Genomic DNA, 14,135 nt, shown 5'->3' with positions numbered 1-14,135 from the left:
GGGGGGGGGGTTAAGGAATTTTCTTTTTTCTTCCCAGTACAGAAAGTATATTCAAAAATTGACTATTTAATGATGGGAAAGTCTCTTCTTCCTGGGGGTGAGGAAAGTGGAATACTCTGCAATAGTCATCATCTGGTAGAGTTGGTGTTAGAAGTAGATCTGGCTCAGCATCCAACATGGAGGCTGGATGTGGGATTATTGGCGCAGACTTGTGGTTCTGTGGATGGATAGCGAGGGCAATAGACGAGTACGTGGCATCTGATGGGAATGGTTTGGTCTCACCCTCGGTTCTGTGGGAGGCAGCGATTAGAGGCGCATATGGATAGGGAGGCAAAGGAGGAACAGCAAAAATGGGCAGATTAAATTTTGGACGTAGTTCGCAGGTACTCGAATGACCAAATCCTAGAACTCCTGGCGAGCAGGAAGAAGCTACGGATGCAGTTTGACCTGTTATCTGCAGACAAGACGGTGTGCCTGTTGTGGCGCTTGAGGGGGGGTTATGTACGAGTATGGGGGAGAAGGCCAGCCATCTCTTGGCTTGCCATGTGAGGAGGCAGGTGGCCTGTGAGAGATCATGCAGGTCAGAAACACGGGTGACAGATTGGGGTCTGCTCCAGACAAAGTTAATGGGACGTTTGAAATATTTTATAGGTTGGAGCCACCGAGGAGGAGGTCGGGTATGTCAGGGTTCTTGGAGAGATTAGAGTTTCCCCCAAGGTGGAGGAGGAAGAGGGTGAAGGATTGAAGAGGCCATTGAGTTCAGGATGTCTTGACAGCAGTACAGCGGAAGGGGACAGGCAAGGCCCCGGGGCAGGACAAGCTCCCGACAGAATTTTCCAAAAGGCCTGTGGGACAGCTGGTGCCATTATTAGTGGGGATGTTAGAGGACTCCGTAACATGGGGTTCCCTGCCTGAGACGCAGGTGCAAGCACAATTTCACTGATTGTAAAAAAGGATAAGGACCCTGTGGAATGTGAATTGTACCGCCCTATTTCTTTTTTGAAAAATAAATTTAGAGTACCCAATTAATTTTTTGCAATTAAGGGGCAATTTAGCGTGGCCAATCCACCTACCCAGCACATATTTGTGGGTTGCGGGGGCGAAACCCATGCAGGCATGGGGAGAATACGTAAACGCCACACGGACAGTGAGCCAGAGCCAAGATCGAACCCGGGAGCTCGGCGCCGTGAGCAGAGCTAACCCACTGCGCCACCGCGCTGCCCTTACTGCCCTAATCCTTTAATAATAATAATCACTTATTGTCACGAGTAGGCTTCAATGAAGTTACTGTGAAAAGCCCCTAGTCGCCACATTCCGGTCCCTATTCGGGGAGGCCGGTACGGGAATTGAACCCGTGCTGCTGGCCTTGTTCTACATTACAAGCCAGCTGTTTAGCCCACTGTGCTAAACCAGCTCCTGATGTAGACGCCAAGATACAGGTCAATGAACTAAAAGTGCAGATTTAGATCATATTTCCCAAACCCTTGTTTTATCCAATTGAATATAGAGCGCTTTTGGATACAATGGTCAGTTAAATGAGATCATCGCTGCTTCAATTTTGCCTTTTAATTCATAGGTCACCCTCCAAGTCAAACACAATTATTGAAGAGATCTCGGGCGGTGCATCGCCCCACAGGGACTCTGGCCATCTTAAAAATATGTCAAAGCGAGTTACACACCGTCGACACACAATCTCGAACAGCCCTTCAACTGCCCGAGCTGCAAACCTTCTCCCCAAATCAATTTGTATTCAACTCGGTATTCACTAAAGTCAAGGTTACAACCTTTGAATCTTCTCTGCTTGACTAAATGGAAGCCTTGCGTTTCATTATTCCCCACAGTAGGCAGTGCAAGCTGCCACTCACCGCCAGAATTCTACCCAGTCTAGACAGCTAAAAACAACCTTCTTTTTAGCTGGACTTTGTAGTCTGTCATCAGAGGAAAATGCAGCCTCAATTTCAGGATTAGGATGTAAAACGAAGCATTCTCCAGATACTGCGCCTCTCGGTTCCCATCTCACACAAACGATTCGCCAACAAACAAGGGGGAAAAAACCCCTCTGTTTCCCTCTGACTTTGTGTGTGTGGGTCTTTATCAGGCAAATTATCTGTGTGAACCTACTCAGTATTTCACTGAATACAGAGAGGCTGTAACCTCAGACTACACAAATGGCTTTGTTTGACTGAAAGAAATCCAACTGCAGCATACAGGCAAATGTCTATAACAGTTCTCGGTAAGCTGATGATTCAAGATGGATGACAGTGTCAAACCAGCAAAAATAAAAAAGGCACTTTTTAATCTTTCCCCTTCGCTCTCCCCCATACGCTTTTCCCAGAAGCAGCTTAAAAAACAAAATATGCTGGTGATCCTGCTCCACAGGTAGGAGGACGTAAGTAGAAACTGCACAACAGCAACAGAGAATTAACACAAGGAGGATTAAGGCTTTACAATCACAATCTCACCCCAGGTTACCACAACTTAATCATTTTTGCTGAGAGTCACAAGTTCATTTCCCAAGTACAGGAGGAGCCATTTTCACGTAAACCTGAACGCCAGTTAACAAAACGCTCAACACTAACAAACTGGAGATTATCTACGCAAGGTTCAACTCCTCCCAAAAAATTACACGTTTTCTATTATTGCCACCTCACCTCTCTTCCAAAGTCAGCTTACTTTCCCATTAGCCCGTCAATTCCAGGAAGTCAGACCAGTGTAAAAGAAATCCCTATCACAACTGATTTTTCTTGTCTTCCTCCTCAGCCTCCCATAACCACTGCTGAGGGGATCAAACTAATAATAATAATCTTTATCAGTGTCACAAGTCGGCTTACATTAACACTGCAATGAAGTTACGGTGAAAAGCTCCTAGTCACCACGTTCCGGCACCTGTTCGGGTGCCTCCATGTAAATGTAAAATGTATTTGAATACAAGTTTCCTGGTTAGGAGTGCAAGCAATTCTTGGGCAATCTGGGCAAATATAAATTTGTGGAATGCAGAAATCAAAACGCAACATTGCAGCAGTGATTTCACAATACTGAAATGGACACAACTGGGAAACCTTTACAAATGCAGCATTAAAAATCTGATTAAATATCTGTCTAAATTAATTGTTAACGTCAGTGCATTCCACGTTCTCCCTACACCAACCCCAAATTAAACTTTCTTGCGTCGTGTTTTGTCAGTTGAAATCATGAGATTCCTGGGAGTGGACGATAAGAGCCAAGGTTGACTCGCCTCCCATATCCTTTAGTGGAAGCCCCAAGCTCCAATCTGCATGAACCAACAGTTTCTTTCTATGTGCAGGCGTGAATGTATCTCACTATTCTGGTAATGCATTAGGTACACCAATGTACCATATCACTGGGTTTCCTTGTTTAAAGGAATTTCAAGCACCTGAAAATTCTAACGGAGGTGATTTCCAACAGTTATAAAACACTGGTCATTTTCGCTGGTAAATTGCAGAGAGCAGAAATCTGCAACTTTGATACGATATTAATTTGAGAAATTATCATGGTTCTCAAAAATACTTCAGAAATAAAATGCCTAACCTGAACATAGAACATAGAACAGTACAGCACAGAACAGGCCCTTCGGCCCTCGATGTTGTGCCGAGCAATCATCACCCTACTCAAACCCACGTATCCACCCTATACTCGTAACCCAACAACCCCCCCCCCCCCCTAAACCTTACTTTTTAAGGACAATAAGGGCAATTTAGACTGGCCAATCCACCTAACCCGCACATCTTTGGACTGTGGGAGGAAACCGGAGCACCCGGAGGAAATCCACGCACACACGGGGAGGACGTGCAGACTCCGCACAGACAGTGTCCCAGCCGGGAATCGAACCTGGGACCCTGGAGCTGTGAAGCATTTATGCTATCCACAATGCTACCGTGGCTGGGTACAGTCTAGAAATCTATCCAGTTGTAAATTTATTTTTGCAATAATTACATCCAAAGGAAATTCTTGCTTACGCCAATTTAGTTTCAAAGCAGCCCAGCTACATCTTATGGAAATCAGTTTTGCCACTATTCAAGGTTCTGACTTCATGCATGCTGCATGCTCATAACTGCAGGTTAATAGCAATATCTGATTATATTTTACAGAGGGCAGCATCAAGTAATGTTGGTGAAAGAAAATTGGACAAATTATACTTATTTTAATTTCAAGTATTTAAAACATATTTGATGGCAAATGCGTCTCTAATATATATATATTTAGATGCAGAAAAACGAAGCTTTCATGCTGGACGAAATCGTATCGGAGTTTACCAGCAGTAACCAACTGTGAATAATGACAGACCAGGCTGCCAAGTTGCAGGCTGCTTTGCCCACTGTACACTGCCAGATAAACAGGGAACAAAAGCATCCTGCTGTACCTCCCGCTGATCTCCATTAACCCCTGCTGCTGCTGCTTATTATCTCCTCGAGGCCCCAGTACTACAGCAGCCACCTCCAATGCCATGCTTCTTAATGAATGTGTCTCTCGCTGATGTAAACAGACTGCATCTGCACACCATCCACAGAATCGGTTACTAAGCAAGCCAAAGGTCAATGATAGGGGAATCTGCATTCACAGAAAAGTGCAGGGTTTTTTTTTGTTGAAAAAGCAGTCTGAAAGTAACTGGGTTCGACGTAAAAGCCAGCTTGCAACTGCTTTACCTTCCACCGTCTGATGATTTTAGAGGCAAAATTCTCTCCCCAGCTGCCAAAATAAAGTCTCAATACAATCTGTATGGGGATCCAAACCTATTTTACATTATTTAGAGGTGCTGTTAATGTTTTTTTTTAGGCTTGCAGCAAGCTGTCTGCTGAATGGTAGAATGTAGATTTTGCTCCTAACTTCTACTGACTGAGCTGAGATTAAAGTGTTTGAACACAGGAAGGAAGAAATGGAGGTGGGGAAAGGGGACAAGGAGCCGATATAATTCTTGCCGTTATCGGTGGCAGTGCAGATTTGGCCATGGTAAAAGCTTACCACTTTTTCTTGGGAACGAGAAGAAGTTTTGTCAAACAGGGAGATCATTTTGTTTTGAAAAATATATTTGAAATTATGTTGGGGGGTGGGGTGCATGTGGCAGGAAACTAGTTTCAAGTCAACATCAATTGGAGGGGGGAGGGGCATGGGAATATCAACAATGGTGGCTAGATCATGGTAATAAGAGAGGGAAGACGACAATTGATTTATCTACATACAGTCTGTCTAAACCAGGGGTGGGCAAACTACGGCCCGCGGGCCGCATGCGGCCCGCCAAAGGTATTTCTGCGGCCCACCAAGTCATTAAAAAAAAAAAAAAAATTTTTTAAATTTTAAAAAAAAAATTTTTTTTTAAGGTTAATGGGGGGGGGGCTGTTGGGTTACTTACTGGTATAGGGTGGATACGTTGACTTGAGTGATCATTGCTCGGCACAACGTCGAGGGCCGAAGGGCCTGTTCTGTGCTGTACTGTTCTATGTTCTATATGAGGCGCCCAGAATCATAACCGGGTGAAGTAATTATTTTACTTAATATACTATGCGGCCCTTTGTGAATTGTGAATTTCTGAATGTGGCCCTTGCACGGAAAAGTTTGCCCACCCCTGGTCTAAACTTTTTGGTAGAGGAATATATTGCAACAAAGCTTTTGGAGAAAACAAAAAAAAGTGAGGTTTCAAGTTTCCTATATGGCCGCTTTAAATGTTTTTGCATTAGTGACAGGAATATTCTGCATACAAGTTATACACAAGATCGGTGGCACGGTAGCACAGCGGTTAGCACTGTTGCTTCACAGCTCCAGGGTCCCAGGTTCGATTCCCAGCTGGGTCACTGCCTGTGTGGAGTCTCCCCGTGTGTTTCCTCCGGGCGCTCCGGTTTCCTCCCACAAGAAGTGCTTGCTAGATGAATTAGACATTCTGAATTCTCCCTTTGTGTTCCCAAACAGGCGCCGGAATGTGGCGACTAGGGGATTTTCACAGTAACTTCATTGCTGTGTTAATGTCAGCCTACTTATGACACTAATAAAAATTATTATGGTGACCAAAAAGACAATAAGAGCAGATGAAAATATAGGGAAAGTAAGCAAACAGGATAAAATCCTGTTACAGGTTTTCAAATCAGCAACTTGCCAATGAACCAAACTTGATTGAGTCCACCCCATCCCCAACACACACACACACATCAATAATCCTTCACCCACTTAAAGAGAGCTGGATATAATTGTTGAATCCTTCAACCCAAAGTGTGATATTTCAGTTGTGATTGTAGGCATATTTTTCTCATAAACTAAAGATATTCAGTTAAAAAGCTTTCAACATCGGTGCTATTCCAGAAGATTTTGTTTCACCTAATGCAAGAATCCTGTCTAAACAAACTTACTTTGAACATAATTCCAACAGGAACTGCCAAGTTTTAAAAATGAAAACAGTGCAGTTATGTCTTTCTCCATCCCACCAGAGATGCAGCAAACAAAAAAACACGATTTTAACCATTCTGAATCCCTCGTCTTGTACACATTCCTCAGCATCATTATGTTCAAAGTAATGCCTCTGGTCATCTGAGAGTCCATCAAGTTAAAGTGATCACTTGAGGACACTGGCATATTCTTATCACACTAATGTGAGAAAAAAAACACCACTTTCTCACCACAATAGACTTGTGAAATTCCCCTGAGCTGAAAGCTGTGGCCTCTAACTATTTGGGCAGGTACGCCATTAATATGGAACAGTTCATCTGCTAAAGGGAACAAACGAGAACCTATTTAAATATCATACGAGGTGACGGGCTGAATGGCACTCGAGGGCTGAATGGGCTCACTCTATATTTAACCATTTTATGATTGTATGACATGCAATAGGCTACGCCAAGACTATTTATTTGCTTTTAAATAAACTCATGTGGCATCTATAAATGTAATTTTGGGAAATTCTAGAGTGATTGTATTTGTATTATTGCAAATTTAACGTATCATTCCTCATAAACTCATATACATCATTACTCATAAAAGTGAGAATATGGCCATAAATACGAGTTTTCGGTAGCTGTTACTACTATGGTAGAAGAGAAGGTTTAAATAAATAATTTAAATAGTTTTAAAATTACATGGAGCAGTTGATTATCAAGGAGAAACGTTTCAACTGTTAATTTAAAACATAAATTTCACTTTAGGCATAAACCAAAATGTTTTTAGCTCATTATTATTTGATATAATGTCTATCCCAGTGAATAAATTTTATATAAGGTACAGACATCATGGTGGGTTTGGGGTGTGTATGAAATTGAGCATTAAAAAAAAAGATTCAAAACATAAGACGGCATTATCTTCCAGATTTACTCATCCACTAGGCTGGACTAGTTTCAAGAAAACAGAATTGAATACCATAAAACAACTTGATCTGATGTTCAGAGTGAAAGAGGACATGCATGAAAAAAACAATCTAGCCGTAAATACATCAAAATTCCTTAAACCATTTCAACTGGAATGTTTCAAGAATATATGCATCTACATTTGAGTCTCTATGCACAGAAATGAGTTAATATTTTTACTTCAGCTACATACAAACCTCTATCTTATCTGTTTTAGCGTCGCCCCAGTACATTGTTCTTTCCTGGTAGTCCAGGGCTAAACCATTTGGCCAACCCAAAGAAGTGTTAACAAGGATAACTCGGTCTGATCCATCTAAAGTAGCACGTTCAATCTTTGGAACCTCGCCCCAGTCCGTCCAGTACATGTACCTGATCGGAAGAAACAAGAGAAACCAAAGTGGCAATTGCTGCATATATTCAAACAAACATAAATTTTCCTTGCTTTTTAAAAAAATTTAGACTGCCCAATTATTTTTTTTCCCCAATTAAGGGGCAATTTAGCGTGGCCAACCCACCTAACCTGCACATCTTTGGGTTGTGGGGGCTAAACCCTCGCAGACACAAGGAGAACTCCACACGGATAGTGACCCTGGGCCGGGATTTGAACCCGGGTCCTCAGCGCCGTAGGCTGCAGTGCTAACCACTGCACCACGTGCCAGCTGTTAAACAAACATAAGTAAAGTACTCACTGCTGCGGTTTATTATGTGTGATTGTAAAATGGGAGTGTGAGAAAAATATTGTTACAGGATACTTGCGACATTCTGACTTCAAACACAATGACACAGTAGTGACAACCAAGAGGGGTCTATGGTTGGAAGTCCATGCAGTTAAAGTATGAAATTTCTTTCTTTCCAGATTGCATGAATTAAACCTTGGGTGTTGCAGTGCTACTTTCCACAGTAAAAGTTCACAGCAGAGTACCATTAAATTTTATGAAGTCCCTTACAAAACAAAACAGCTCCTTTTAAATGTTGGAATATTTTCACCCCTGCATCAAGAAGAGTTTTTAAACTCAGGAGCACGAATGAATTTAATGCAGGGCAGCATGGCGGTGCAGATTGTTAGCGCTGCTGCCTCACGGCTCCAAGGTCCCAGGTTCGATCCCGGCTCTGGGTTACTGTCCGTGTGGCGTTTGCACATTCTCCCCGTGTCTGCGTGGGTTTCGCCCCCACAACCCAAAGATGTGCAGGGTAGGTGGATTGGCCATGCTAAATTGCCCCTTAATTGGAAAAAATGAATTGGATACTCTAAATTTATAAGAAAAATAGGACAGTCAGCCAATATAAAAAAAAACAAATGAATTTGAATCTAAGATTCAACAATAAGAGGACACCGGCAAAAATATTTTCCCTAAACCATGCAGGATATCTTAACTAAGTTCTTACCCAGACATTGGATCAAGCACAATCGCCCTTGGCTCATCCAGATCCTCAGAAATTAGAATCTTGCGCATCGTACCATTCAGCCTCGTTACTTCAATACGGTCAGTGCCAGTATCTGTCCAGTAAAGGTTCCTCGCTACCCAATCTACAGCAATGCCATCAGGATGGTTGATTTGGGAGGTCACAACAAACTGACTTCCTGAGCCATCCAAGTAAGCACGCCTTATTGCTCGCACTTCATCATCCGTCCAGTATATATATCCTTCCACTGGATCATAATCTATTGCAATTGCATGGCGGATGTCATCCAGCTGTAAGATGACGTCTGTAAAATCGGGAGTGTCCAATGATATCCGCCTTAAGTCAGTTCTTCGAGCCAGCAGCAGTAACTCCGAGGCACCTTTAAAATAAATTAATTTTGTGTTTATTTTTTTAAAAGGGCGCCCAATAAATCTACAACTGACGTCACTCTGTTTGCATCCCATTGACCGCCTGGCTAAATAAAAGTTCAATACAAGGCCAACCTGAACAGAAATTTCATGGTATTTAGCCAGGGCAAAACAAAAAAAAAAACACTTAGCAAGTAGAAAGACAAGACAGACACAATCGGACAGAAATAGACTTAAAAATGTGCTACAATATAATTATCTCTTTTCAAGCAGTTGATTTCACTTGGTAATAAAATCGTTTAGACATAAAGGGCTTAACTACTTCTGGTGAAGCAATTTGGTTTGTACAGCTGTGCGTGACCAATGGGGTACCACTATTCAGCTTCAGATATTTTGCTCTCCGTCCTGCAGCAGTTTTATTGCTGTGATTGATGGCAAAAGCTGCTTTGTAGCTGCAGAGTGATGGACTAAAGAAGCCTGTTAGATGCATATAAGTCATGACTCTGTGGACCATCCACGTGACACAAAATAACTTACAGCCACCTAATTACCGATGGTTTAGCAGTATTAGAAGGAGCAAGAGAAAGTATTATTTTTCTAATTCATTGCAGTGCCATTGTATTTTATTTTTGACATTAAGCATGGCTGGATTTTTGGGCCATTTTAAAAAGTATTTTTTAAGAAGAAAATAACTGGTAAGCTGAAAGTCCTGGGTATGTGAAAACCTGGGCGGATGCAAGTATACCCACATTTCATAGGTCACAACATTTCCTGATTTTTACTTTATTGGGGAATATTGGAAGTTTTGGTGTTAAATAATCCTGTTGCGAAGTTCCTGTGTTTGATGAAGCGTACATTCCTGATAATGTTATCTCTGCAGTTTGAGTCTTCATGCTGATTAATGGGTTCTCCATTACAGACACAATTTGGCATCATTACCACTATAATCCTTGTTCCTGGGAAAAGGCCAATTTGTGGTGTTATTATTGCAAGCTGTGCAGATTGGATATGGGCTTTATTGAGGGATAATTCAGTGGCAGAATTTAATGAAGAGTCCCACTGACCCACAAAAGGACTGCAAGTGACAGGGTAATGTTAACAACATTTGCTGCAGTGATTCAATTAAAACGGTAAACAATTAAGTACTATCTTTATTTGTCCCTGAATTTCTATGGCTATCAAAATAAGGAATATCCAAACTCGTCACCTGATACATATCTAGTCATGTAATACATGTGCAGTCCGTGTTGAGTTTTTGTCAGATCAAGCTGGTTAGATGAGAGGCCCTTTTAAAAGTGCCCAAATCTCAAATGTCAATTTTAAGCCTTTGTTTCTATTGGTGCAAATGTTGTACAGGATAAACTGTATATTTATTAGCTTTCTGTGACATCTTTCCTTTTATTACCCAAACAGCGGTTGGAACAATGACTCTCATGCCCTGGCAACACAAAAATCAATCTCCCTCCAAGAAACATTATTTCTTTCTTGCTCTGGCAGTGTTTTTATTACCCCAGTTTCAGGGGGCATGAAAAAACAACGCACCATTTTTTCATATCGACAGAACTCCTTCTACCACTGTAAGTTTTCGTTGATCAGATTTCACTCTGAATACAGCCTTTTGCCGGTGGAATGTAAATAGCTTGGTCTCGTCCCATCAATGGCTCATGTCAGTCTCTATTAGAGACATCTCAGACAGCCAATGCTTGCACCACGCATGATCAAACATGCACTATCTTATTTAATTTAAAAATGGAGGCAAAATGAAACAGTGAAGGTGCAGATGAATGAAGGATTGTTCTTGTGTAAGTCACCGGCCCACGGAACAAAAGACACCTTTCTCCTCGCGGTGGTCAGAATACATACAAGAATGGCCGAGTTGTAAATCCTGACTATTCAAAACTACAAGTTTCCATAGTTGCTGTTATTTGCTTAGGGTCAGCTCACCTCACCTTCTACTTCAAAGATCATCAATCAATGCTGCCAAGAAGAATCCCAAAACAAAGGTTTCCATTTTACACTCTCAAGTCAGTAAAACACAATATTTGTGGGGCACAACTGACTCAGCATTCAAATAACCAGATAAAGGAGATTATTACTTGTTGGTAGAAGATGGGATGTGAAGCATTTTTAATCTAACTTTTCTTGAATATATATATTTTTAAGTACTTTGTTCAGAATGCCAATTGGAGTGGGGAAGTTGTGTAATTGCTGATAGGTTAGATCTCTGCGTGCACATTTAGCAGGTTTAATACCAACAACAATTTGTTGGACCCCACTGTTGGCCACAACCTGCAACAGTGGGACCTCGAAACGGGGAGGATACAGATCCGACACAATATCCCAGTATAACTAACTAAATGCTGGACAGATCAAGAAACAAGATTTTTTTTAAAGTCTGGACGGACAACATATGGGAAGCTAAGTTTTCACTGGTGAAAATTTGGAAACTTCTCTTGCTCGTAAACCTCCGACCAACACAAAGCATTATTTTTCTGTAGAATATTGTTCCCATCAAGTATACGAGATAACTTAACATTACAGCACCAAAGGTAAGAAGTTTATCAAATATCACACAGTTGAAATCCATTTGAATAATTTCCATATTTTCATCATCATTATGGCCAATGGTCTAGTGATATCTTAAAGGCTCTAAAGCGTTTAACAGACAATGTTTAGAATTCTCCAGATCATAATGAGGTGCAGTATGGAATAAACATTGCCTCTTGAGATAGGAACCTTATTTTCAGGAGTGAGATGAACTGCAGAACCCCTGTTAAAGCATTCGCTATACCCCATGCGAACCTCATGAGATGCACTGGTTTGCTCTTGTCTGCTTGTGGATCAACGCTAAAGACAATAAGGCAAAGTGACTGTAAATTAGAAGCTGAACTTTGTGCTTGCTTTATTCATACGGTGAAAGGGTTTCATTAATTAATTCAGTAATTTCTGCCATTTCAGTGGCACTACTTTGCTTCCCTAAAATTAAATTTAGTGAATTACCATCTTTGCACATTGCCCCATCTTCTAGCAGCTGGACACCAGTCTGGCAGGCACACTGGAAGAATGGTTTGATTGGAGACATCAGGCACAAGTGCGAACAGCCACCATTGTTGCTTCCACAGGGGTTTGTAGCTGTTGGAAAAACAGAGTTGGTTAAGTATTAATTCAACACACTAAACTTTTAATTTCAACCAACATAAGTTTTAGTGCTTAAATGCAAAGAATTTGTGTATATTAGCGGTTATATTTTGTAACTTCTCATGTACTTGATGTACTATGCTACAGAAATAAAAACCTAGGCAGATGCTGAGAGTTTTAAAAATAAACACATCAATTACATTATTTTAAACCGGTTTCAGCATGTTTCACACGGCAGTGTTGAGTGTAATTTGCTACAAAGAGTTAAATGCACTGAATGCAGTACGTTTTCGATGCAAAATATTATGACAAGCCATCTTAGTCCATGTACTGTAATTAATATAATTATTTTCATCCCAATGAGAGCTGGAGATGGGTAAAAGAAACAAAACTGGTGCTTAAATTACCGTGAAAATCAGTGTCTGAAAAACATATATAGTTGAATTTTGAAGCACAAAACTAGATACCAAGTTCAAACAACCACGTTCTACCACCTCTTACAAATCTGCTTTCCCTCCACTCACCCACACATTATTTTCTCCCTCTTTTTGGCTCATTCCAAATGGTAGAGGCTGGTTTAGCACAGGGCTAAAACGCTGGCTTTGAAAGCAGACCAAGGCAGGCCAGCAGCACGGTTCAATTCCCGTACCAGCCTCCCCGAACAGGTGGCGGAGTGTGGCGGCTAGGGGCTTTTCACTAACTTCATTTGAAGCCTACTTGTGACAATAAGCGATTTTCATTTCATGCAAAGATGGAGTTTGCTGGAAAAGCAATTGGTTCCAGCCTTTCGATGCTTACAACTCACAAAATCATTCTTGGCTGGCCTGCCTTCCATTTCCCAACATTCTGGGCACAGGGTGAAAACTTGCATCTATTTTCTGGGTTCACCCTCGCTAACGCTCACTTTGATGAGCAATAGGCAGAAATCTGACTCTTTTCCACTTTGTGCTACAAAGCTCAGGTATACCAGCTTTCCTTTGGTCTTGGACACAAAAGATTTCCCCCCCCCCCTTTCTCATTTTTCACCTCCCTAGGCCATGTATCATTTGTTGTCTGTTTTCTGACCACCATCAATGTCATTTTAAACAGGCTGCACGCAATAGCATTCCAGGAAGAGAGACTTCAATCTAATTTTCCCTTTCTCACTGCGCGGGGACGGGAGGGGGGAACCTGGGTTCTGCTCGAAACCTCCCAACTGCGGGGTCAAACGCAGGTCTGTCCCTTTAGCAACAATACAAGTTGACATTCCCCAAACCATCAAAATACTCCAAACAAATTTGTGTCCGCAATTTTTCCAAGGAGCTATTTGCCTTTTTTATTGTAACTTTCAAGTGATTGGTTGGCAGAATTTCCAGTGTCTAGTGCCATTTGCTGCTAAAACAAAACAGATCAAGTTAGACTAGATCTTGGCGAACTGAACCTTATAAAATCCAAAACACCTGTGAAAACTTTATGCACTACAGATCAACAACCACAAAAATGATAATGTACTGGAACAGTGTAAAACACACAATGAGAAAGTGCAACCCAAATAGCAACCGTATAAGTCACTATACTTGGAGACTAATGATTGGAATTATAATTATATCAAGGTTTATGAAATAACATTGAAATATCCCAATTAGGTCTGAGGCCATGTGTATAGTTCTTATAAAACCATGTGGAAACACCCAAGCTTGTGCTTTCATGTATTAAATGCAAGCTATATGAAGAACAGTAATTTTCTCAGCATTATTTTTAAAAATTGATTTGAAACATTAATTTAATCCATTAAGTATTGAACATAGCCACTCCCATGAATGCTAAAACAGGAAATGGATGAGTTATTTTCAGTTCTGAAAGATAAATTTCTTAACCCAAGCATCAGCAGGGGATCAGAATT

General features: G+C 41.3%; 1 protein-coding gene across 1 annotated transcript in view; it reads right to left on the bottom strand.

The window, feature by feature from the left end:
- The window catches only part of lrp6 (low density lipoprotein receptor-related protein 6), a 233,531-nt gene that overhangs the window by 62,364 nt on the left and 157,032 nt on the right, over nt 1-14,135 (bottom strand). The window contains exons 4-6 of the mRNA XM_038780256.1: nt 12,116-12,247; nt 8,730-9,126; nt 7,541-7,712 (exon numbers count right to left, since the gene is read on the bottom strand). Of these exons, the coding sequence (XP_038636184.1) occupies nt 7,541-7,712; nt 8,730-9,126; nt 12,116-12,247 (701 nt within the window). The remainder of the gene's footprint in view (nt 1-7,540; nt 7,713-8,729; nt 9,127-12,115; nt 12,248-14,135) is intronic.

This window comes from Scyliorhinus canicula, chromosome 20, assembly GCF_902713615.1.
Source record: "Scyliorhinus canicula chromosome 20, sScyCan1.1, whole genome shotgun sequence".
Taxonomy (NCBI): domain Eukaryota; kingdom Metazoa; phylum Chordata; class Chondrichthyes; order Carcharhiniformes; family Scyliorhinidae; genus Scyliorhinus; species Scyliorhinus canicula.
The sequence above is the reverse complement of the archived record's forward strand: the minus strand, read 5'-3'. Positions and strand labels throughout refer to the sequence as shown.